The following is a 25,637-nucleotide window of genomic DNA, read 5'->3' as shown; positions in this document are numbered from 1 at the left end:
GAGTGAGTGCAGGACTTTTCTTTCTGCATTTGTATCAATTTTTTGTATTACTCAGCCTTGTTACAATGCAGCCGCCCATACCATGTGTTCCCTATTAAGGGTTAATAATGTGTAGGGGTGTATATGAAAAATACCCCTTTCTGTCCCATTAGAAATTTTTGCCAGAGGCTCAAGGAAGCAAGGTGAATGGTTAGAGTTAGGACCCACCTAGGGGGGGTATGCCTTGATGTTGGCAGGTGGGCTCATCCTCTCATGGCCATTGGAGGTAACTAAAATACCTCCATTTGTTTAAAAATACATAGGGATAAAGGAGAGAGCGCAGGTAACTTGTTTTTCTTTGGTTTTTACTATATATTGGGGCTGATGTGTACTGTAGTCATTGCAGCCACCCAGTAGTGATGGGAGTGAGTGCAGGACTTTTCTTTCTGCATTTGTATCCATTTTTTTGTATTACTCAGCCTTGTTACAATGCAGCCGCCCATCCCATGTGTTCCCTATTAAGGGTTAATAATGTATAGGGGTGTATATTAAAAATACCCCTTTCTGTCTCATTAGAGATTTTTGCCAGAGGCTCAAGGAAGCAAGGTGAATGGTTAGAGTTAGGACCCACCTAGGGGGGTGTGCCTTGATGTTGGCAGGTGGGCTCATCCTCTCATGGCCATTGGAGGTAACTAAAAGACCTCCATTTGTTTTAAAAAATACATAGGGATAAAGGAGAGAGCGCAGGTAACTTGTTTTTTTTCTTTGGTTTTTACAGTGCCCAACAGGGAATTTTACACAGTAAACTCCCCCACCCCCCCCCCCCCCCCCCCCCAAAAAAGGGATGGAGTATCCCTTAAAGTAACAGTTTATTTCAAATATGGGGACATGCTAGAGCTGAGGTTGAGGAAACTTATTACTGTAACTCCTTGACTGTCTACACTTGAAATAGGTGTTGTAGTTCTTAAATGAGAATTTGCAAACTTTTTAATATGAATTAAAAAATAAATAAATAGCAGCATCTCATGAAATAAAATGGTTAACACACATTGTGTTCAATCTTTTATTCAATGGAGAAATGACATTTACGTGTAGATGATTTGGTGATAAAGTATGTTGGAATAGGGGCAATGAATAACTTACTATTAACCTGGATGGAGGGTAACTGGGACAAGTCAGAGTAATTCAGTAACATGTGAATTGTAAGTGAATTTTTAATTGTAGGTCACAAAAACAAAATTGCACAAAGCCCCTTGTGTTTTCATTTCAGCTATTTTGGGCTCAAATTTTAAATTCACTTTGAATTCTCAACAATTCATACTGTAGCACACTGCCTGAAGTGTTTTAAAATTCCCTTTTATATCTGTTGGTATGGCCCTGAATGTTGTGCAGCTGTACCCCATGTGTTCGAGGAATGCAACTGATAACACATCTGTAGCATAGTCACAATAATGTGTGGTTGGAGTATATTTACGTTTTAATAAGGTTTGCAGCCCATCCCAAAATATAGGCATTGCTTTATACCTCTGCTGGCTTTGGTAAATTGACAACTGAGTGAAGAAATGTTCTTATGCCAAAACAACAACAAAAAAACATCTCCCCAAAACCAGTGAGGAGATGGTGTAGCCCTTATAATCATTTGGCTTTAGGGAAACTATATTCACCAACACATATTTAGCTTAATGACGCAATTTGGGTGTATAGATCATGCCCCTGCAATCTCACTGCTTAATTATTTTCCATTTATGAGCTAAATCACTTTTGTTTCGGTGCATACATTCATAGCGCTCCTGCAATGTCTAGCAAGCTAGTAACAGAGCAGGAGATAAGAAATTCTAAATTAAACAAAATTGGCAATAAATAAAGTGTAAACATTAGATGACTGTTTATAGGAAGTGCTTAGGAAAGTTGTGTAGGCCACATACATGTAGGTGTGACTAGGGCTGCACAAACAAAGGGATTTAACTTCTAAATGGTTGAGCAGTGAGACTGCAGGGGGGTGATCTATACATCAACACTTTATCATTAAAGGGACACTCCAGGCCCCCAGACCACTTATGCCCATTGGAGTGATCTGGGTGCCAACTCCCATCATCCTTTACCTTGCATTTTAATTATTGCAGCTTTAAAGAGACACTCCAGGCACCCAGACCACTTCTGCCCACTGGAGTGGTCTGGGTGCCAACTCCCATCACCCTTAACCCTGCAAGTGTAATTATTGCAGGGACTTCCAGGTTCCTAAATGTCTTTTTGGTCGCTTAAACAACGCTGGACGTCCTCACGCTATGCATGAGGACCTCCAGCATTGCTGGAATCCCCATAGGAAAGCATGCGCATTAGGTCTCCCCCGCTGGCAGACGTCAGCGGTGGAGGAGCGTGGGCGGAGCCTGACTTAGCACCGAGGGACATAGGCGCTGTATTCAGGTAAGTGTCTGAAGGGGTTTTAACACCTTCAGCAACATGGGATGGGGGGCAGGAGGGAGGGGGGCACTGTAGGATTCTCTAGTGCCAGGAAAACGGGTTTGTTTTCCTGGCACTGGAGAGTCCCTTTAAGCTAAAGTTCTTCTTTTGCCTATAGTGTCCCTTTAACTATACTGATAAAAAAACAGATGGTTCTGGCAGTATGGGAACATTTTGGTTGCAATGACTTGGGGTACAATATGTACCAATAGTGCTTACACTCTCTAACCATCTTGTCCTTCTGACCATATATCCAATATTTCCAGTGAAGACATTTACAACAAGAACACAAAGACTAATTTGAAGTATACTATTCAAACAAGTACTTTTTAGAAATAGTTACATGTAACTTGTTGAAACAGGATTCAATGAAACAAATGTTTAGATGTCTCTATTTGCTACAGTTTCTTTAATTTGGAGAAATAATTGAAACTTAATTTTGATGGCCGCAAAGAAAGGTCCTTTGTACCAGCTATTGGGAAATGTATTAATCATTAAAGGAGCAGTTGCTCTAGAAATAATAGTAAAAAATAAATAAAATGAGTTTCAGATCAGAAACATATAATGAGAGCTTTTTAAGAAATAGATTTTTTTTTTTCAATTGATTATGAAAACAGCTTTCCTGTACCATTATGTCTGCATTGTGTATATCCTACAAACAGAATATGTTGGTTTTCTAAATATAAAATAACACTAACATGTCAATAGAATGATCACCTGAGCTGTGAGGTATAGGTTTAACCTTCACCTGGCCTTCAGAATTCTAAACCATAACAACGAGTCTGAATGTAAATCAATGAATTTATAGTAAATTTAATATTATTATTATTTTATTTTTTTTTATCGAAAATTCTACAGTGGGTGTAATAGAAATAATTGTGTAGATAAGCAGACCCCAAAATGATTAGCAAATCAATTAGCAAACTCAGTATTCTAAAAAGTCTACTTTTTATATATTTTCCAATTCCAACGATTTTCTTCCATAACTAAACATTTTTTTTCTCTATGCACTTGCTGTGATTTACATGACCTTTCTTACTCAGCCAATTAACATAATCTGACTATTTAGTAAATACAGGCTAGTCATTCCATTGGATTATATTCACTCAGCAGCAAGTTGTGTGTAGCCAGCTGACTAAGGATTTACAATATTGAGGCCAACATGAGGACTGGAAGAAAATGTCTTTAGAATCCCTTTTCCCTCCCACCACCACCTCCCCCCTTTCCTATTGGGGTATTGGGATGAGCATGCCCCCACCAAATGCTTGGGATATTAATGTGAGAATAAAAAGGAAGGAGCAGGTGATGAAATCATTCTGATTAACTTGGGAGTCAGTTTTATCTGAGAGCAGTTTAGGAAGGTGATTTTCCACCCAAAAATGTTTTAAATAAAACAAAAGTGTTTACAGCCATTTACAGAGAAATGTGAAAATCGAAATATAGATTTAAATGTTTTTTGAAATCTAAATAAAGATCATTAAAGCAGAATCGTTTTTTTTTTAGCACTAATCCCATTCATTTCAGCTCTTCGTGTAAAAATGACAGTAATTATAAATATAATGGGGAGTCGTTTTTTAACTAGATATTCATAACAAAATGAATTTATAGTCACAGAATATAAAAAGCCAGTGAAATATATTAAATAGAATAATAACAGGGGTTTTTTTTTTTGTTTTTTTTTATTTTTAAGTGGTAAGTGGTCCCTTTAAACCAAACAGACCAGAAATATTATATGTTTGTCACAATCAATTAAAATCAATGTTATCTGAAGAGAAGTCTGCCTGTTGTATAAGTTGAGTCACACTAACGTGTGTCTGTGTGTCTGTGTGTGTGTCTGTCTGTGTCTGTCTGTGTGTGTGTGTCTGTGTGTCTGTGTGTTTATGCACACACACACATATATATGTGTGTGTGTGTGCATAAACACACAGACACACAGACAGACACAGACAGACACAGACAGACACAGACAGACACAGACAGTATATATATACTGTATTTAAAACAAATAATAATAATCTGTTTGTCTATTTGTCTGCTGCTTGTCAATATATCTATCTATCCTCCTAGTTTTGTATTATAAGTGTGCAGAAACACACTATTTTATTATTACTTTTTTTTTTTTCAATTTCATTAGACAGTTTCAAATTTATGGTGTACTTAGGAAAGATTTAATAATGTCCTTCTGCAGGACTGAGGAGTGTCACATAAAAAACAGAAGCTGAAATTACAACAAAACACAACATTTTTTTTATTAATGTAAATCAGATCATCACTAGACAAGACCCAATTTCTATCCATTACTATAATCGTTTGTCTAAGGAACAGAAAATTCAGAGAGGCTATCTAATTTCAAGCGTTTCCACCCATTCACAGAGATACAAACTCACAGATAAATAAACCGAAAATGCTCGCCATATATACAAATTCCTGTTAAATTAAGCATAAATAAATATATACAAACTCAACATTATTTTGCCCTCCCATATTTTTTATTTTCCTTTTTTTTTCTCTCTTTTTCATTTTTTTTCTATATATATTTTTGTGTGTTTTTTATTTTGTTTGTTTTTTTTTTGTTGTTTTTCTAAACAATGAGTCAATCCTCTCTTTGAAGTTCTGCAGGATATTTGTATGAAATGTTAATGAAAAATCACATAAAATGGGATGGATACGAAAATTTTAATTAAACAGGAGACACGTCTGTGTGGTTGGCACATAGCAAATGTTATGTTTAGACTAAAAAAAAAAAATCATATCTGAGAATTCACCTCTGTTGGTTGCAGATCTTATGACATAAAAAGGGGTATGTTATGCAATTTTACTGGGAAAAGTTGCTTTTTTTTATATTTTTTTTTCGACTTGCCCACAAATAATATGAAATCAGATAAATAAAAAACAATTTCTGGAATATTTTGCAAATGGCATTTTTTCTGATATACCTAAAGGTAACGCCTTATATGAACAACATCAAGTTGTTTGTTAATATTTATTAATAATATATTATCTGTGGCTTGTCTTAAGGTCAAACATAACTATATATACTGCCAATTATTTATTTTAAAACAATAAAACATCAGGATTACTGTCCAGATTAAACGCTTTCACTGCAGAAAACATTAAAGAGGTAAAAAAAAAAAAAAAAAAAAAAAATGCACCTTTTTCCAAGTTAGTCAAATATATGGACAGATTGAATTAGCAATAAGTAGTGTGTATTGCTTAGTTTAGGAAATAAAGATACGAAGTCATCTAACTGCACCATGGGTTGTGATTATTGGTGACATATGGACCAACTTGGACAATGTAGGACAAAATTGACCAGTTTGGAGAATCCAGTTACACAGAAGTTAGGATTTCCAACGCAGTTTGGTTTCTATGTTGAAAGTAACACTTAGTCACCATAATTCACAGCTTAGTGAAGAGATCCCTCCCATTATACAGTTAAATGTGTTTAACTCCAATTTTTAAATTAATTACACAGATTCAGAAATAAAAGAAAACGATGTGTTCTTAACCCCTTAAGGACACATGACATGTGTGACATGTCATGATTCCCTTTTATTCCAGAAGCTTGGTCCTTAAGGGGTTAAGGGGATAATGTTTGTGTGTGTATTTTGTTTGTTTGTTTGTTTGTTTTTTTTGTTTAGGGTTTTTTTTAGGGGGTATTTCTGGTGTGCAAAATTGTTTTGATTGTATTGTGATTTTTTTTGTTTCTAGGCTAAAACAACTATGATATATGTATGACAGCATTTTTGTGTTGTGTATATTATTCATTTTACTGAGTATATTATGATGCATTTGTATTTATTATCTAAGCATCAAGTAAGTGCTGTTTATTTGGGGACTTGTCATTTAAATGTATGGATGATAAACTTTTTGAATTCTCTGTTAGTACAACTTCAGAGTCGAAATATTTCTTCTCAGATCCAACATTTATTTTCTAATGCATTGCCATATCCTTTGACGTGTAAAATGATAAATTCAATTTCACAAAACCTAACATCAAATTAAAATCACAGTTTTAGATTTCGAAACTTGAGTCATTTTCCTGTTTTGCCATGTAAAGGCTAGTGGGTTTTGCACAAAAATGCATTGCTGCAATTATATTTAATAAAATATGATATTAATTAACCTGCAGTTATTACTAATGTTTATGTGAGCTGATTTAACTTTATAGTACTGCCTTAATATAAATATATTTTTTTCTACCTCGTGAAGGGGTTAAAAGTGCTCTTAAAATGTATATATATCTAAGGGGTTTGAAATATGGAGAGAGGTTGTCTTCCCCTCTCCAATAATTAGTGGTATGGTATTGTAAAATCATTTAAAGTGGTCATACCTATTTTTTTTTTATGGGAGGGTTGATTTTTTTTTTTTAGTTTTCCATTTAGATAACATGTTGCTCTGAAAAAGCTATCCATATCAGTCGATGATTAATCCTTTAAACGCCCCCCTTCTGAAGAGGAAAACGTAGACGTAACGTGTATGACCAGTTTTATTGTATACATAGCAAATACAGTAAATTCATATATTTAATTGCTTTTGTGTGATTTCCTGAGCCAAATTATTGATTTTATTTTTTATTTTATTTTTTGTGCTGGCTGAATTAAATTGTTAAGGTATGTGTTTTATTGTATTATCCAATGGCATTTAAAGAGAAAAGAGGGTTGTATAATACTACTAATATAACAGTTACAGAACAACATCCTTGGTGAACAAGGACACATATTGAATGTTGTATATCCATTCCAGGCTAGCACTGCTAAATGCCTGAAACAAAATAATACAGAAATAAAAAAATAAAAAAAATAAAAGTAGGAAAGTATAAATCAACATAAATTCTATTACTTATATGGGGGACCTTTAACCAAGGGGTACAAACACTTGGCAACATGTTTTACAGTGAATTGTCAAACCACATATATTACAACAAATAATGTCCAGAACAGTATGAAAAACAATCAAGAGATAAAAAATAAAATAAAAACATCCTCTTGTTGGGTAATAGAATAATGGATGACACATTGAGGGCTTCCTGATACCAGTGTCATCATCATCACACATAGCCTCATCTGCAATAGTTAGTCCACAGTTAAAAACTCTACATGTGGAAATGATTGGCAAAAATTTCAACACACTGGTGAGATGGCAACAAGGTATCTGAATGTTCCACAGCAAATGATCAAATTCCATTTTTTTTGTTATGATTCTGAAGAAAGCTCTTTATATGATAAACGTGCATCTCAGGAACCAAAGAATCAAAAATGTTCCTCCAGTATTTCTCCAATAGGTGATTGTTCTTCTTAGGGTCTCTTAGAAAGTGTGATGTTTTTTTGTTAAAAATTAAGATATTACAAAGGGAGTTGGATTGCAAGCGTCCTGGTCCTCAGATAATGAGCCTGGTTTGTCTCTGTGCAGTTGGATCAAAGGTTGGTTCTCTGATGGGGCTCAATCTGATATATATCTATATATAGTTGTATTTTTTCCAAAGCCAGTCCAACATATTAAAGCTAAAATGAAAGGTGTTTCAGTATTTGTAATTTCTGCTTTCATTTTCGGTGTTTTTCTTCCTTGTCCCCGTTTTTACTGCCTGGACCTTCTCCAGAAGTATGCCTGTTAGTGCCGTTGTTGTTCAAAAACATCTTGTCCATTCCTTTGAGGGCCTCAGTAAGGTAGTTTTGGAGAGCTGTCAGAGCAGCACAGATGGCTGGAGATCCAAAGCCATGGGTGATAAGACTGAAGTGAGTCAAGCAGCTCTGGATCCCAGGTTCCAAAATTGGACTGGGCCTGCTGTTACCTATGGGAGTTCTGTCTTGAGCCAAGAGGTCTGTGAACTCTTTACAAAGCTGCCTGGGGAGGTAAAAAGGAGACAAAAACCCGAGGGCATTACAGACAGAACACAGATCTGACATAATGATTGCAGGTTTTAATGCTCAGTACACAGGTTGGCAGAGACAGATTCCCCATCACCAGCTTATTTTTGTGTACAGGGGAGGGACAGCATATTGGTGATCAGCTTTATAGGGTGATGGAAGAGAGAAGAGAGAAGAGAGGAGAGAGAGAGAGAGAGAGAGGAGAGAGAGAGAGAGAGAGAGAGAGAGAGAGAGAGAGAGAGAGAGAGAGACGTAAATTGGAAGAGACACAGACAGATACAGAGTGATAGGGAAACTGAGAGGACTGAAATAAACGCAGACAGGTACAGATCCTGGGAGACAGGAATAGACAAATACAGATGCAGAGTGATGCAGACATTGAGACAGAAAGAAACAGACAGAGGAAGATATACAGAGACACAGAGATAGACAGAGACACACACAGGCAGGTACAAAGAGATACATAGACTGAGGGACACAGAGAGAGAAAGACAGACAGATACAAATAGATACAGAAACAAAGAGACACACAGAGAGGCATAGACATATACAAAGAGATACAGAGACTGATAGACATAGAGACACTGAGAGAGAGATACACAGCCAGGTACACAGCCAGGTACAGAGACTGAAAGACGTAGAGACAGAGAGAGAGAGACAGACAGACAGATACAAAGAAATACAGAGATTGAGAGACACAGAGTGAGAGACACAGACAGATACAAAGAGAAATAGAGATTGAGAGATAGAAAAAAAGAGACCTCTACAGGGAGACAGAGAGAATGGGAGACAAATGTAAAGAGACATAGATACAGTGACAAACACAGATGTAAAGATACCTATACAGAGAGATACAGTGACTTAGAGACAGAAATTGGACCATTGGAAGAAACAAAAGTGAAATAAAGAGAGATACATTTATGATGTGAATAGAAAAATTGTGAGAGAAGAGAAATAGTTGAAAAGAAAAGATGTGTAGAAAGTAAATGTTATGGAGAAACTCTGGTTCTAATCCTATTCTGCTGTAGTACGATTTAAGTTGGATGCTCAGAGACCCTCTGATTCCGGCTGTAGAATTTCAAGTTACTTAACGGGACTCTCGGGTCACCATAACAACTTAATATAAATGAGGTTGTTATGGTGCCTGAACTGTCCCTTTAATTAATTAGCTAGTCATTTCCAATTACTCGCTTTGAGATACCTATCAGCTTGGTAGCTTAAGTGCCCTCCAAGGCAAGATCAGGGAATGTAGACAGCTGATTATTTGATGCCCACCAAGGCACAGAGCCCAGACTGCTTATATTAGACCAGCATTGTGTCTATATAGCCCTGATTCTGTAATTTCCTTGTGACACTGTTACTCTTCTCTCACACTTTGTAACTTGGCTAGTTTTGGTTATTTGTTGGCTACTAGCTGATACTTCTTATATGATGCATAGTATTGCACAGCACTACATCTGCACAATGTCAACAATACTATTTGTAAAATGAATTGCTGTTTTTTTAGGATCTATAGTCCTATTTTTTTTTTTTAATTGATGTTTTCTCATTTTTAATGACTGATAAATTTTATTTTACTTTTATGTGCAATTTTCAAGTTCTGATAAATAACTTCATTTTTTTTTCAAGTTTCCACGTTAGGGATTACCCTCTCCTTCTTTCTTAGAACCTCTATTTATTAGCTCTTACTGTTTGTCCTTCTTCTCTAAAGCCACCGGTGCAATCTGTCTCCAAATCCCAAAGTAAACGGTGTTATTTAATGTTCCTTTAAGGTTAAAGGTGTTATGGGATAATTCTTGGTTTTCCTGGCGTGTCAATCAAACTTCCCTCACCAATAAAACCGAGAAGGAAATTTTACATTTAGAAGGAAAAGGTTCTCAAGTCACTCATTATTCATCTTCAAAGTCAAATTGGGGGCGATCTGCAACTAGTTAAAGGTCTGAGACAGTGATACCTTTTGACCTGAGAGAAGAGGGCAATGAGATTTAAATCACATTAAAAAGAAAACATGTGCTCACATTCACATAAATTGTTATCATTATAATATTGGGATGTAGCTTCTGTTTCCCACATAGCCTGTCTGTCTACTTACATATCTGTCTGTCTGTGTGCCTGTCTATCACTCTGATGGCAGTCCACCAGAGATAAACTGAACAATGTCTCCAGACCCCAGATCTTTCCTCTCCAGACAGGTCCCATTGTCAGTCCACCCTGACAGTGAAGCTGATTGGTCATGCAGTGGCCATACTTATATACTTATGTAACAGTTGACACATCCTTGACATGCTGCCTGTTGCTAAACCAGCTATCACCCACTGATGCCCATACAGCAAGGCAATGCCAACATGGGCAACCTCACATAATGCAATATAACACCAGCCCTTTAATAGCCACAAAGCTATTTTTTTCCATCTGACTGAAAAATAAAGTGAATTACATGGGCAATAAAAATACTTATAGCAATAAAATTAAGTATTGATATTATTAACTGTTGCTGTGAGTTTATCACTTGCAGGTTCAGGTACCTCATGACGTCATGAGACAGAGAGCACACTTAGAAGGAAACAGGGAGAGGAGCTAATCCAGAGAGAGAGAGAGAGATAGAAGGAGGTGACAGGATGGGGAGAGAAAATTACAGACAATATTCCTGTGTCCTAGTCCATGTCACACTCACTTGGTAGCCAGGAGCATGTTCTTTCTGGAGTGCAGATCAGTGGGGTCTGTGTGTTGTCTGTTGAGATATTCTGACACTGCCTTAGCTGGAAATTCGGTTTCACAAATATATCCAAAATCCCGAGCTAAATGGACAGCTTCACCTGCAGAAAGAATTGTACATATTCAGAGAAATCCGCTTTACGAGTCAAGACAATATCAGTGGCTTTGATCTGGCACGTTAAGGGTTAAAGAGAAGGAACATTGGCGCATTCTAGGTTCCACTATAGCTGCAGGTTTAAGCAGCGTTCCAGTGACAGACACGTGACTGCTCCGAATTTAACCCTCTCCTCCCCGGCTTGTCAAGTGAAAAATAATTTGAGCACAAAGCTATTAAAAATCAACAGTGACAAATCAGTCTAACTAAATGGCATGCTGTAAATGTTAATCGTGTATTGGGATACACCAGAATTATTACTAATATAAAAAAAACACTATAAGAAAAAAAGGGAACATCGCAAGCATTTGTATTAGTAAATATTAACCGCAACACCACGATTAGCAACGCTTGTGATAATTATATTTTTAATAGATAAATACAAGGATATTGATGTTAATGCTAGATTAATAGCTGATCGTGATGATCAGCCCACGAAGATAAGGAAAACATGAGTTCCCAATGAACATGTATTTATTAATGAAAATAAAGTAGTAGTTTTTATAAATATTAGTATAAACATTAAAACATTATTTCAAATATTATGGATTGTAAAAATATTTTAAATCGTGTTGTGATTGATAGTAAATAGTTATGTGTACAGTTTATTATAACATTTACAGGGGAGTTATTACTAATATGCCAAATTTCAAGCAAGTTTTGTGTTAGTGTTAATTGTATTAAAATAAAGTAAAATATTGTGATTTAATTATCAATGGTAAACCTAATATTTTTTTAACCTATTATATTAAGTAGAGCCAGTATTATTTTATTTGAATTCCCTAAAGCAAGCAGTTTTTTGAAGTCGTGTGCACTTTGTAGGTGTTTAAAGGGTGGAGATTGACAGGATGAAACAAATATGATGTTTTCATGGGTAGAAAAAAAAAAGAATAATTACGCTAAATATAATTCTGTCATTTTCTCTGCAACTTGGTATCATATTTCTAGCCTAAAGCTTTAGAGTACGCTTTGTGCTCTTAGGCATGCGATTTCCAATAGTTAGAATGTAGCAAGCAGGGAGCTGTGAGGGGAGTCAGGCTCTGGGGGGATACTGGGAGATTAGAAAGCTAGCAGGTACCTGGGGGGAGTCTGTAGGGGACAGGGAGGGGGGCACTGGAAGGATTTCAAACACAAAACTAGGCAAGCCCTAGCCCTTCAAATAATTACCAGTGATGAGGGAGAGTAGCTAAGAAAAACAAAATCCTGCCAACTTGGGCTAATCCATACATACTCATTAACACACAATCAACTTTTCAAAGTTCTTTATCAATTCAGTGATCTCAAGCCATAGTGCAGTCAGGCTTGCTGTAATGTTTAATGCGATCTTTAAATGTAGCTAAAATAATTGTGAATAAAACTGTTTTGTTTTTTTCCTGCTTTGTGCAATCTAAAGCGCCCTCACAAACATATCCAAACAGTCACACTCACATTGGCACACATAAACATACATTATAAAACAATGTAATGAAATATGTACTTAATAGCAACCTGTATAATTATACCCAATAAATTACTGAGTTAGGTAGAAATGTTTCCTTTGTTCCTTATTTTAGTTACTGTGGCCATAATTATAACGTCATTAATTGGGCTTACATTTGTAGTAGTTTTAATAATAAAACCATAATTTATATATATATTTACTGGATGTATTATAGATTTCCTGAATATTGTAGATATGATTAACTTATTCGATTTGGGTAAAGATACTAAAAAAAATAAAATAAACACACACACACAAAACACTCACACGCAAAAATATGTGTTTCATTATTTAATCAATCCAGTTCTTCGATATAACTTGTTTTATACATTAAATATTTTCACTAAATGACAGACCTAGCAAAACCTATTTAGAAACGCTGAACATACCCAATATAACTATGTAACAATTTGTACAATTACATATTTTAAAAATGACACATAGCAGTTTGTATCGATCTTGTAAAAAAAAAAAAAAAAAAAAAAAAAAAGAGGGTTAATACAGTATCTTGTTTAAAAAAAATAAAATAAACTGGCAGGGGTTATTCAAGTTAGAATTCATTGTGAATTTTACATTTAAGGCCAGAGTAGCCCCCTCCCCCCCCCCCCCCCAAAAAAAAAAAAAAAATTACAGCAGTGTTTAAATGTGAAATTCTCTAAAAAATAACTCTACCTGTGTTACTGTATTTATGTATTTTTTATTATGTGTATTTTTTATTGTAATCATGTAATCTGATATATATGGGAAATATTTAGAATCACACAGGGACCTTTGGCTTTTATTTGCAATTGCTGTAAAGTATAACATAAAAGCAGACGATCTGCCTTTTTTTCTTATTTACTAACAGGCGATTATTACATAATGCATCCAAGTATCCCTGAGTGGGTGTGTGGGTAAGTGGGTGCGCCAGATGATCGGTTTGTTTCTCTGAGTCAGATGCCTTGACTGTACCCCCCGGCGCTCACAGGGTTATTCAATTGTTGTGTCAAAACCATACCAGCTTAAAAGATATTATGTAACATATTTTAACACAAACGTTAGATCTCTGATCCCTCTCAATAGAAATTCGATGCTGCTGGGGATTGCCATTATATAACCTCCATATCAATTATCATTAATTAGGGGGTTAACAAAAGTAGTACAAGTGTCAGTGCATGTCTAAATGTGATGTAATGACCATTTTATAAAAAATCGGTGTACAATCTAAAGGAACCAAACACACAAAGAAAACAATGAAACAGTACTCAATTTAGCACAGCAATTTGAAACATCAATCTCAATATTTATTTTATTTATTAATTTTTAAGTTGTAAAAAAAAAATTGCTATTTGTTTTTATTTATATATTATGACATCAGCCCCCTTAATTACAGATTTATCATTCAATAAATGTATTGTTATGTTTCAGACAGATGATACCATTTTCTAACTAGGTGACCATATGCTTCAGAACTAACTTCTAAGAAGGGATTATTATTGTGTTACAAGTAGATGGATGTGTGCTAATGATTAAGGACTCACATATCAAATATTAACCAGGAGGGGGAGGGAGGTCTGTTTTCATTTTTTACAGCCAAATACAATAACTAAAAATCCTATGTCCACCATATGTGGCAGTAATAGTGTCTTAGATATAGAAGAGTTAAAGCCACCCTGTGTTTAGCTACCCACACATCAAAAGTCAATAGACAATAATTAGAGTGTTTGCTGGCTGTTGCTGATGAAGTGTCTGCTTACCTTCCACCAGTGAGGTTAGTAGCGTAACGTTGGCTGCCTTACGCCTGCCTGCGGGCAAATTCAAGCCGATTTTCTCTAACCTCTCTCGTAAAGATCTCCCCCCATTTTTCGATTTTGCTCTGAAATTGGATAGATTAACATTGCGATTAACCTTCACTTTATTGAAACACTGGGGATTGTAGGACAGCGTGTGTGTCTGTGTATGCGTTTCCGTGTGTCTTTTAGTGCAGCCACGTATGGTGCTATATTTTTGTATTTGTGTGCGTGTGTGTACGTCATGCTGCCATGTCTGTTTGTGTGTAAAGTGTGTGTTAGCTATTGGGCGAGTGTCTGTTCATTCTGGATAATTTCAGTTTGTACGAAGATTAAATGCCTCAGTGATTGTGTATGTGTGTGAAGTGATTGTGCATGTGTTTTTATCCCAAATAATGTGAACACAATAAGTCTTACCATAACTATTACATTGTGTTTTCTGTTACCATGATAGCATATTTGATAATATGCTAGGCTGTTTTGATGTGTTTGTGTGCGTTTGTCTTTGGGCGTTGATGTGCTTAGTTCTAAGTTTTTCAGTTAATATTTTGCTAATGGCATATCGTGATTGTGTGTATGTGTTGTATTTGTCTGTGTGTGTGTGTGTGTGTGTGTGTGTTTATATACAACATCAACGTTATATGCACAATTTATTTGTGTTTTTACCTCTATGTGTGTGTGTCCATTTGATTATTCCAGGACTTGATCGTGTATTTTAAATCTGGCTGTGTTCGTGTTGTTTTCTATGGTATATGTGACAGTGCCTGTTTGTCTTTTATTTGTGCTTATACTGTAGTTTTTGTGTTTATTTTTTGTCGAGGTAACGTGATAATATGTGGTAAGTAATGTTGTGTTTGTTTGTATGTGTGTGTGTGATTAAGTGAGTGTGTATGTTGTCAAAACTACAATAAAATCATTCCCCAATAAGTTCACACCAGTAATTCTATATTAATATCACATTGTCACAGGGTAGATGTTTGCTGTTAGAAGTAGAATCTATCTCCTGCTACAAGAGGTATACATATCATGTGCGGTATATTTTCTTTAGTTTGCTATTCTATTGAATGACAAATTACCCTCGTACAGGGAACGAGTGATGTATATATCCAGGTTAATAAGAATAATATACAAAAAGCCCAGGAAACCATAGGAGGACATTTAGAGACCCCTGTGCTCTCTGCTGCTGTAGATATTGTCTATAAATTAATTTGTGGATACTCCAGTCATTCGTTCCTGTAAGGCTTTATGTGTGTCTACAGATAATCAATATGGGGCAGCACACCCCTGAACAAGCATGATTAAATAACTGTCTAGTATAATAAGGCTGCTGCACTGCCTGTTACAGGGACATAGATTGCAATACATACACACACATATACCTAGGAGCTCATCTACACTTTATCTCACACCAGCCACCATTTTAAGAAACTGTGTGAACACCTAACATCCATTTTCTTTAAAAAAAAAAAAAAAAAAACAACAACAAACATATAATATATAATATAATATAATATAATATATATTAGATCGACCTCAATGTAACTTTGGCTTTTATTACCAGTCATTGAAAGGAGCTGTAAGTGTTTATTGTTGTGGATATATAAACATATTAATAGGTCTCTTGTAGTTATGATGCAGACTGCAGTCTACTGGGAGAATAGTGGACTGGTCCTGATTTGGTACATTTTGTGTTAGGGCTGGGTAACCATACATGGACAGCTGTGCTAGGTAGTACACATTTAAACAGCACCTTGTATAACATGTAACCTTAGCTGTATCAGAGCCAGAGGAATGTATTGGTTCATTTGATAAGGTGTGTTGTCACATTAACACCTCCCCTGCCAATCCCAAACAGCGAGGAGTTCCTCACAGACTCACCTTCTGAGTACACCACCAAGCAAGGAGGCATTCAGACACTCTGGTGGGGACAGACGTCTCTGGACCTCCCCCACTGTCACTTTGTACTTAGATGTGGAGCTGAGCAGGGACAGGCGACCAGGTACTGAGCAGAACACCTCTCCTGCATTCACAGACATACCTCCCAAAAAACCATCCTTATTCATCATAAGAGAGGTCACAGATTTCGGTGGGACTGGAACTGCAAACAGAAGACAAAAGGACAATGTCAAATATTGATAAGTGACCATTTCACTCGGTAGCCGAATAGTTAATAATACATTTGGGGGGGGGACACAGTTCTCTTCAATATTTATAACTGCTGAATAAATTGCAATTACTGGGGTATAGGAAAAAAAAATATGAATACATTTTACATAAGGAAGAGATGTCTACAAAATAACTATATAGCTTCAAAATGTTTGTACCAAATGGCTCCTTGAGGCATCAAATTAACTAATTATCTACACAGCACAGTACAGTAATATACGAAGACGAAAGTGTTAATAATAATAAGAAGAATAATAATAATAATATATTTATAGTTATTAAGACCAGTGGCGATCGAATGGTTTATTTTTGTCTACAATTGTTTTAATTATTTTAAAATGATTTTAATAAATCTATCTGTCTATCTGTCTGTCTGTCTGTCTGTCTGTCTGTCTGTCTGTCGTAGTTCGAAATTCTATGGAAAAAAAGATAATTAATTTATCTCATTTAATGTGTTTTTCGAATCCTTTTGTTAATTAAACTAGCGAATTACAGGATAATTTTAAGAGGCCGAATTAATAATGTGTCACCGTTAACGGATATTGAACCTTGATAGAGAAACTTTCTAATTAGCGCCCACTGTATTTACTAACAGTTCGGCCAAAACAGGTGGAAGGGGCTAATTTAGTTCAGGACATGCAAGCTGGTTAGTTCACGTCGTTTTTTTATTTTTTTATTTATTTTTTTATTTATTTTTTTATCTTGAATTTGGAAAATAATTTTAACTGGAATAAAAATAGCTAAATGTAATCTCTGTTCATTAGATACTGCAGTTTCATTAATATGGCAATATAGTTGTAAAATTGTCATCAGCTCTGTTTGGGTTTCCACCTGAAAATTGTAATTCGATTACAAAAACAAATGTTATTTTTAAAGCAGTACAAATTATATTAAAGTGCAGGTATTTGGGTCTGGATTTAAAGGTGGTGAAATTCGAAATTCGAATAAAAAAAAAGGTTAAAATAAGCAAGATGGGAAAAGGAGCTGAAATCGAGAAATCAGTTCAAATTCTTGGACAAAATGTTGCAATTCGTATTTTAATTCGCCAAAATTAACCGTTTCGCGAATAATACTTCGTATTCACTGAAGGTGAATCATGTACTTACATATAATTTACACGTGCTTATAAGAGCAATTAATTTCATTCGAGGACGTGCGGGAATGTGTATTGTATGTAGGCGTATAAACACACAAACACATACACACACACACACACACAAACTAAGAAACACTGTATGCCTTCTGTCTGCCTCTTGTCTTCTCTGTACTATATGATTTAGGATGATCTAAGGGAATATTGTAAGATATTTCTATGGCCACCTACATACACTAGGACCGAAATCTTTAAAGAAATGCAAAACTTTCTTTTTTAAATAAAATGGACATGCGAATAAAACAGAGCTCAGGCAGCGTTAGATTTAAGAAAAATAATAGCATTCCTTGGTGTTGGGGAAAAAAAACAATCAGGCTAAAAAAAAAATTCATATATATACATGTTTCATTTTTTTGTTGTTGTTGTGTGTGTAATATTTGTTTTGGGTTTCTTGTGGCAAATCTTTGATTTCTATTGCCCAATCCCCAGCAGATCTCTCATTTCTCTTGGCTTGTCTTTAGCAATAAGCAGTGGTCCATGCTCGGTTGGGTTGGTAGTAATTATGGGCATACTGTTCTTGGAAGCTAAATCTCAAGATGAGTGAGGTAGCTTTAGACAGACAGCAGGAAATGGTAAGGAAATGGAGCATAGCAAACACTCAGCGTGCGGCTCCCACTCCTTTACATGTTTACAATCTTCTCTGCATAATTTAACCCCATGCCTGCCAGCCCGTTGCAGTTATTTCAGCCTTCAGGGCAATGCCACAGCCAGCTCGTCGAAACGTCTGTGCAGAATGCATAGTGCCTGGCACCTAAATGGTTAAAAAAAAAAAAAAGGCAAACTTCCAAGGGCCTCATAGGTCATATTAACCTTTTAGGTTACTCAGGAAGTTACTTCAAAGCTTTCAGTCTTTAATGGGTTAAATTTATATTTTCTTCACTTGCACTTAGCAGGTGGAAGGTTATTCGGTCATTTGTGTTTGTGTGTGTGTGTGTGTGTGTATGTTTGTGTTTATTTATTTGTGTGTGTATATGTTTTTCCCATTGAGGGCACATTATAAATACCTCTCTAGCCTTTCATGGGTTAAACTAACCTTTCGCCTGCACTAAGTTTGTGAGAAGGAGACTCATTTAATTGTGTGTGTCTGTGTTGTGTGTTCATGTTTTTGTGTTTCTTGACTTTTCTTAAGATTTCATAGTGTTTTAAATGATTGGATTAGATTATTTATATTTTATTTTACAGATTGGGCTATGATCGCGTAAAACACAAAGCATAACTAACAGGGACTTTTATATTTTTTTATATATCGTTTGGGGTTACGATGATTAACAAACGTGAAAATAAACTGATTACATTTAATAGCATACGCCTAAACATTTCCAAATATGTTACATGAAATTATTCAGAAATCGAATAAATGTATTAAAATAAAAAAAATAATTCGTATACAAATATTCACATTACAAATAAAGATTCCGATCTTCAATTAATCAAATCGGTTACTAGCAGTGTGGGGAAAAAATAGAAATACAAAAAATTAAAAAAGCAAAAATATTATTTTGCTTTTCATATATCCGTATGATAACCGAATGAAGGAGTGTTTTTTTTTTTTTTATATTTTTACCATTTTATATATATATATATTTTTTTATTTTTTATTTATGTTTTATCTGTTTGTCATCTACAATTTCCTAATTCTAGTTAGTTAATGTTCTTACCAGATTGGGGAGTGTGATTTGATTTCCGAGTTCCCTTTCCTTTATTTTATAAATTTATATACAATTTCATATTGACAAAAGCAGATGTGTAGCTACATGGTAAATATTATGTTAATGGCAAATTCTCTCCCAGGTCCTAATGGAAGCGGAAATTCAAAATGATTTTTTAATGTCTACTTGGAATTTGGATGTGTTAATGTAGCGACGCATTCCCATTATTGCTTTATTGATTGCTCATTGACCAACCCCTCTAAATCGTATTTACCACCCTCTGCCAATACATATTACCATATCTTAAGTGCACCTTTCATTATCCCCACAGATTCTACAGTCTAATAGTGGTTTTAATGGGCCAGCTACAGAACAGGGGCCATGGTCTCTGACTATTGCATTAATAGCTCAAAGGGGGCTCATACAGAAAATTAGCCTTAAACGAGCTCTGGAGATCTGAGATTGAAAGAGACATTTATCACGCTGGCTACCTTAACTCCACTCGTTTGCTTTCTCCACTGGGGACAACTCATTTCCTCTTAACTAAATTACTCTAGAAACGTCAGCTAGTGTTCTATAGGAAACATAACAAGGAGGGAGGAATCTGTCTCTGGCTAAGGAGAGAACATGATTTAGGAATTCCCCATTTAGAAGTCAAGGATGGGCACCTTCCCTCCCTCCACCTCCCCCTCCCATATCAATTTCATTTATCTTCTATTTTCTTAACATTTGATTGATACTTGAAGATTTTGTAAATTAGAGCATAGTGACGTAGAGACACAACCTTATTCAATATATATTGATAGTAAACTCTGGCCTAGTCCAATCAATGCTGTCAATGGATTGATTCCCATACCATTATATCATTAAGTATAATAATAATCAACAACAGCAAATATTAGGGTTCATGGAATCGAAAATGATACATAGATAAATGAAGTCAGGCTTCTCTGGCGTTCAGTAAATCTATAGAGAGGCTGTTTATTATTCATAAAAGTGTAATAATATGGATATGATGTGGCAGAATGTAAATACAACATTTTAGTTGATCAATATAGTACAGGGGTGGCTAAGGGGTTAAACTCAAGTTGTGGCTGAATTACATCTATTGAAGAATTGCCACTCCCATGATGCTTTGCCAGCCTCAATATTTTATTAGCTAGACTGGGAAGGCATCATGGTAATTCTAATTATTCTACAGTTCGGTGTGTATGGGAGTTCCTTTTGTATTGGAATGGAGTGAATTGAGCATTATCGGAGGTTAGAATTATTGAGGAGGCCTCAACAAAGGAAAGCTAACACAAAAACTATACATTGTGCTAAGAACAGATCTGCAATATGTAGGCCATTAAACCTCCCAGCTCATCCATAATGGACAATATCTGCCACTATTATTATTTTCCTTTTAGTTGATTCGCTATAATTCACTGTTTAGTGAGTGAACCCAATAGCAAGGCTGTTGTATTGCCATTTATCCATCTCTGATCTGGTAACTATACAGCCATGGCTTGATAAACATTAGCAAATCCTAACGAACCTTCGTACATACTAAGCAGCCTCCTGTGCTCTATTGTTCGTCCTGGTTCTATTGCTGCAGCCAGCACTCTCCAGACTGCCAGTATCAGGGCATCTACTTAGTGGCTCAATATATGGCTGTCTGCTGCCGAATAACAGTCACAAAATCATTATATCATTATTTCCTTTCTGTTAAAAGCCAGGTGCATGCTTAATTCCTTTCATTACTTTCCATTAACCCTTAGAGGGCTGCACAACCAAACTTTTCACATTCCCCTTGCTGCACTTAGAGCAAAAATGATTTCAAATAGCAGAAAATCCTGCAATTCCCTTAGCAGAGAAGGGACAGAACCCTTAATATGGGAACCTGACACCAAAATATACCAAATTACAAGCTCATTTATAACAATACAACACAGTAAACTTCATTATATATATATTAACTTCGGAGGTAGATACATTTTTTAAAATTAATGCTATGTAGTTACACCTCCTCAATCAAAATTATTTTCAGTTCTATTTGTTACTTAAGCTAAGGGTCAGATATCATAGTGACAAATTTGAACATTTTGCTTGTGTAAGTGTTTTGGATGATTGATGAAGTGAAACGAAGGCTAAAGGGTATCTTGTCATCTGTTTAGTGTTGCTTGGCCAGTATTGCAAATGGCTGGCCAGAACACGTTCTGCTTTTCTCAGTAGACTCCTGGTGTAAGATTTGGATTATATTACACGTGTTGACATTATCACTCATTTTATCTGTACACTTTCTCTCATACCATAATAACGAATGATGTGATTCCCTAGGTAATAAACCCAAGACTTTGGATTTTGGATTATCTAGTTAAACACAGTTCCTATTTATTTACTGGTGTTGTTAACTAGTCCTCAAGTGCCACAATATCATTTAACTTCCCAGAAAGGAAAATCTGTAAAATGTGTGTGATATTTTTTATTTTTGCTTTGCATGCAACATATTATTACTGCAAGCTTATTACACAGGGCAGGTAGCACACCACAAATCCACTGTTAACAGTACATGTTAGCAACACATCCCAGGCCAAATTTAATTGGACCCTTTCAGAGACCTGTGCTATGCATGGACAATTACCATTGCATTATGTTTAAAGTTTTGCAATTTAACAACCCTCCCCCCCCCCAAAAAAAAACACAAAAAAAAACTAAATATAAATGAAACATGATAATATCTGCACTGTTGTTGCCTGTCATTTATAGCATTACTTAGATATAACGATATAGATGAATCCCACTGACATAGCAGTGAAACACATGGGGATTTCATGTATACAGAATATTTCTGGGGCAAAGTTTTAAAACTGAAGCAATCACTATGGAAACCTACTGAATGTTCCTGCTGACTGCTCCAGGTTTAGAACTTTGGAGCAATTTTACTTCTTACACATAAACCCAAATGAATCTGATAATGCTTTGTCTTCCAGTAGTTTTTACAATATAATATGGGGTAAAATGGTTAATATTTAGGATTAAAACAAAGGTGACCTCTTCTCACACTACAATTGGTGCTATTGTTTTGTAAGACTCGTGTTGATGTTTTTTTATATGTACAGTGCCTCTTTCTGAATAAGGGAGTAATTAGACTACATCATATAAATATATATATATATATATATATATATATATATATATATATATATATATATATATATATATATATATATATATATATATATATATATATATATATATATAATAGATCAGATTCGTTGATTTATGAAATGGTGGTGATAAATCTGATTTTCTGTTTCTGGTATTAAAACAATGTTTCATAGACCTTAGACGAGATTAAATAAACCATTACATCTAATTGTGAATAATTCCAAACACAGATTGTTGTTCTTAAATATCTCTCAGTGCAAAAATAAAGCAATCCTGCATCCCAAAGTGTCAGCAAATCCTCATTGTTATTGTCATGCACTGTCATTGTCTGTCACAGGCAATATATAGAAAAATGGAAAGACGGCAATAAGCCCAAAATGAGTTATTGTAATTACATTTAATTAGTTTAATTAGTTAATTATTTTCCTTGCAGCTGTACACGAGACTGCAAACATTTGTTAAGTGCACACACTCTGTAACAGTGGGGTATTCTGAAACGCTTAAATCAAAGATGCGAATCTGCGCATGTATTTCTCATGATACATTTACTGAACTCATTAAACCCAACTGGCAAACATGCCACAAACAGGGCATAGGCATCCATTACCATAATGGTGGGGGTAATATGGATCTACACAGGATCACACATGCATTATCAGCACATTCATGTATACATATATTACATGTTATATATATATATATATATATATATATATATATACATACAAACACACACACACCACACACACACATCAACGCACAAGCACACACATTTATATATATACACATACACACACAAATATACACATACACAAATACATATATACACACACACACACACACACAAATGTCTGTATATATATGTATGTGTGTGTGTCTGTATGTGTGCGTGTGTTTGTAAAATAACAGTGATACTTTTTTTGGATTAACTAAATTTTGGAATGACATGTACTACTTCATATATACGTATATATGCATATAACTATATGTGTGTGTGTATATATATATACACACACACACACACACACACAAACACACACACACACGCACACACATTTGTAGCAAGATACAGTTATAGCAGTGTCACAGTGTCAGGTAAGGAGCTAAGGATTTTAATAGGACGGTTATACATACCTTTCTTAATAACTGACTGATCCAATATATTCATAGCGTTATTGGCATCTTCAACTGACTGTGGAGACAAAAAATACCAGTGCTGTTTTCATTAAATTAAATATGTATATGCGCACACACTGTATAATATTTATGTACTATGTGGTGTATAGATTTCTATTTAAATGAACTCACCAGGACATCGTTTTTATTATTCCACACACAGGAACACACTGTGGAAATGAGTTATAGCCAAATGATTTGAGCTGATAAGGATGAGATGGGAAGTTTCTGTGTGAAGGAGCAATTTGCTTATCTTGTTACATATTGAATTACACACAGGATTGGGCACACTAATCCTCCGTGTTTGTTGTTTCAATTTTTATTTTATTCATTCTATAACAACATTTTTTTTAAGTTTGGGAGACATTATATGATTTAGTTTTTTTTGGTTGTCCTGTGATTTCAACATTATAAAATGTCAGATTGCAATCAATTGTCAATACCTGATCTAGAACAATAATTTAAATACACATTTTTCTATAATACCAACAAGTATAGTCATAGGGTACCACAAGATGTTCGCAGAGTAAAAAAAACAAAAACATCTGTACTCGTATTTTCCCATTTAATCTGAGAAAATGAGTCAATTATTTATCAGTCGCTTAATCTATTTATGTTCCTTTTATATGACTGTAAAACATTGAGATACAATCTTTTGCCTATTAAATGTATTAAATGCATTGTGGCTTCTACTAATATATATTTTTTCAAAAACATAATTTACAGTAATTGAACACAGATAAATAATAACCATATGGTATATAGGTATATATTCAGTGTAATATATGAAAAAAAATCACATATTTCTACGCTAAGATATCAAAATATATCTGAAATATAACATATTTAAAAAAAATAAGTGCACTTAATCAAATCCTGAATTAAACAGCTGATCTCAACGTTATGGAAGATAGCTAACTTACAAATATGTAGTTCTTGTTGGATAAGACTTTAATGGTCTCTTTTAACACTTTAGTTCCATAAAAAGAAATGACTATGACTGTGACTATGCAGACCTAGATTCGCTAAATATCCTGCTGATTTCAGGACACAGGACTTGGGAGCCTGGGGTTCTAGATTGATAGGGATAATTAATTTAGCATCTTAGTCATTAGTCACTTTTAACCCTTTGAATGAAGGGTTATCCTTGCTGTGCCCCACACCAGTCACTGCTATGACATTGGTGAGCTGCAATTCCTATGATGCCCACCCAACCCTAAGACATCTGTAATGACTGTGGAAGCCACCAGTGGCCCCAATGACAGAATGCTAGCCATCTTTTATATTCCACCCAACAAGGGCCACTGTTCATGTTATTATGACACCTAATAGTGTGCAATGAGTGCTCCGCCAGGTAAATTGCAATCCCCACGCTTCATCAGCAACGTGGTTAAGTTGTTGTAGTTAATGAGAAGAGTCTTGTCTGATTTTCTATCTAATTACATCGCCTGCTGCGTTTTTGTACAGGATATCCACACAGCGTGTTGGCACTTAATAGTCACTGAGAGGATCGTAAAGATTTAATTAGGACTGCATGCAGAAAGCAAGCAACAAACAACTGAGACTTGTAATTACTACATTTCTTCACTTTAAACTGGCTCAGGAAGGCCTGGCTGCAGTGTGCATAGCAGGTATACACTGTGTGTGTGTCTGAGTCTCTGTGCGTGTGTGTGTCTGTGTGTGTATGTCTGTGTGTGTGTCTCTGTGTATGTTTGTGTCTGTGTGTGTGTGTGTGTCTGTGTGTCTCTGTGTGTGTGTGTCTGTGTGTGTGTCGATGTAACGCAGGGGTTAATACGCGTTCTCTTTAAAAAAATGCATGAAAGTATTTAATGATATAAAATGTCACCTCTGAGTTGATGATTTAAAACATAAATACGGAAAAGGACGAAAATTCACCCGAATATCCAGTAGCAATGGTT

The 25,637-nt window shown here is 35.3% G+C and overlaps 1 protein-coding gene across 4 annotated transcripts in view; it reads right to left on the bottom strand.

The window, feature by feature from the left end:
• Positions 1-6,567: 6,567 nt before the first annotated feature.
• Positions 6,568-25,637, bottom strand: part of TFAP2B (transcription factor AP-2 beta) — a 27,301-nt gene continuing 8,231 nt past the window's right edge. For 2 of the 4 annotated variants that reach the window (XM_063442089.1, XM_063442091.1), the window contains exons 3-7: positions 23,677-23,758; positions 16,303-16,522; positions 14,392-14,510; positions 10,981-11,122; positions 6,568-8,283 (exon numbers count right to left, since the gene is read on the bottom strand). In XM_063442089.1, the coding sequence (XP_063298159.1) occupies positions 7,983-8,283; positions 10,981-11,122; positions 14,392-14,510; positions 16,303-16,522; positions 23,677-23,758 (864 nt within the window). In that variant the 3' untranslated portion in view covers positions 6,568-7,982. The remainder of the gene's footprint in view (positions 8,284-10,980; positions 11,123-14,391; positions 14,511-16,302; positions 16,523-23,676; positions 23,759-25,637) is intronic. The other 2 variants (XM_063442090.1, XM_063442092.1) reach the window with 1 other exon arrangement.

Source organism: Pelobates fuscus, chromosome 2, assembly GCF_036172605.1.
Source record: "Pelobates fuscus isolate aPelFus1 chromosome 2, aPelFus1.pri, whole genome shotgun sequence".
Classification (NCBI taxonomy): Eukaryota; Metazoa; Chordata; class Amphibia; order Anura; family Pelobatidae; genus Pelobates; species Pelobates fuscus.
Note: the sequence above shows the minus strand (reverse complement) of the source record. Positions and strands in the feature narration are given on the sequence as shown.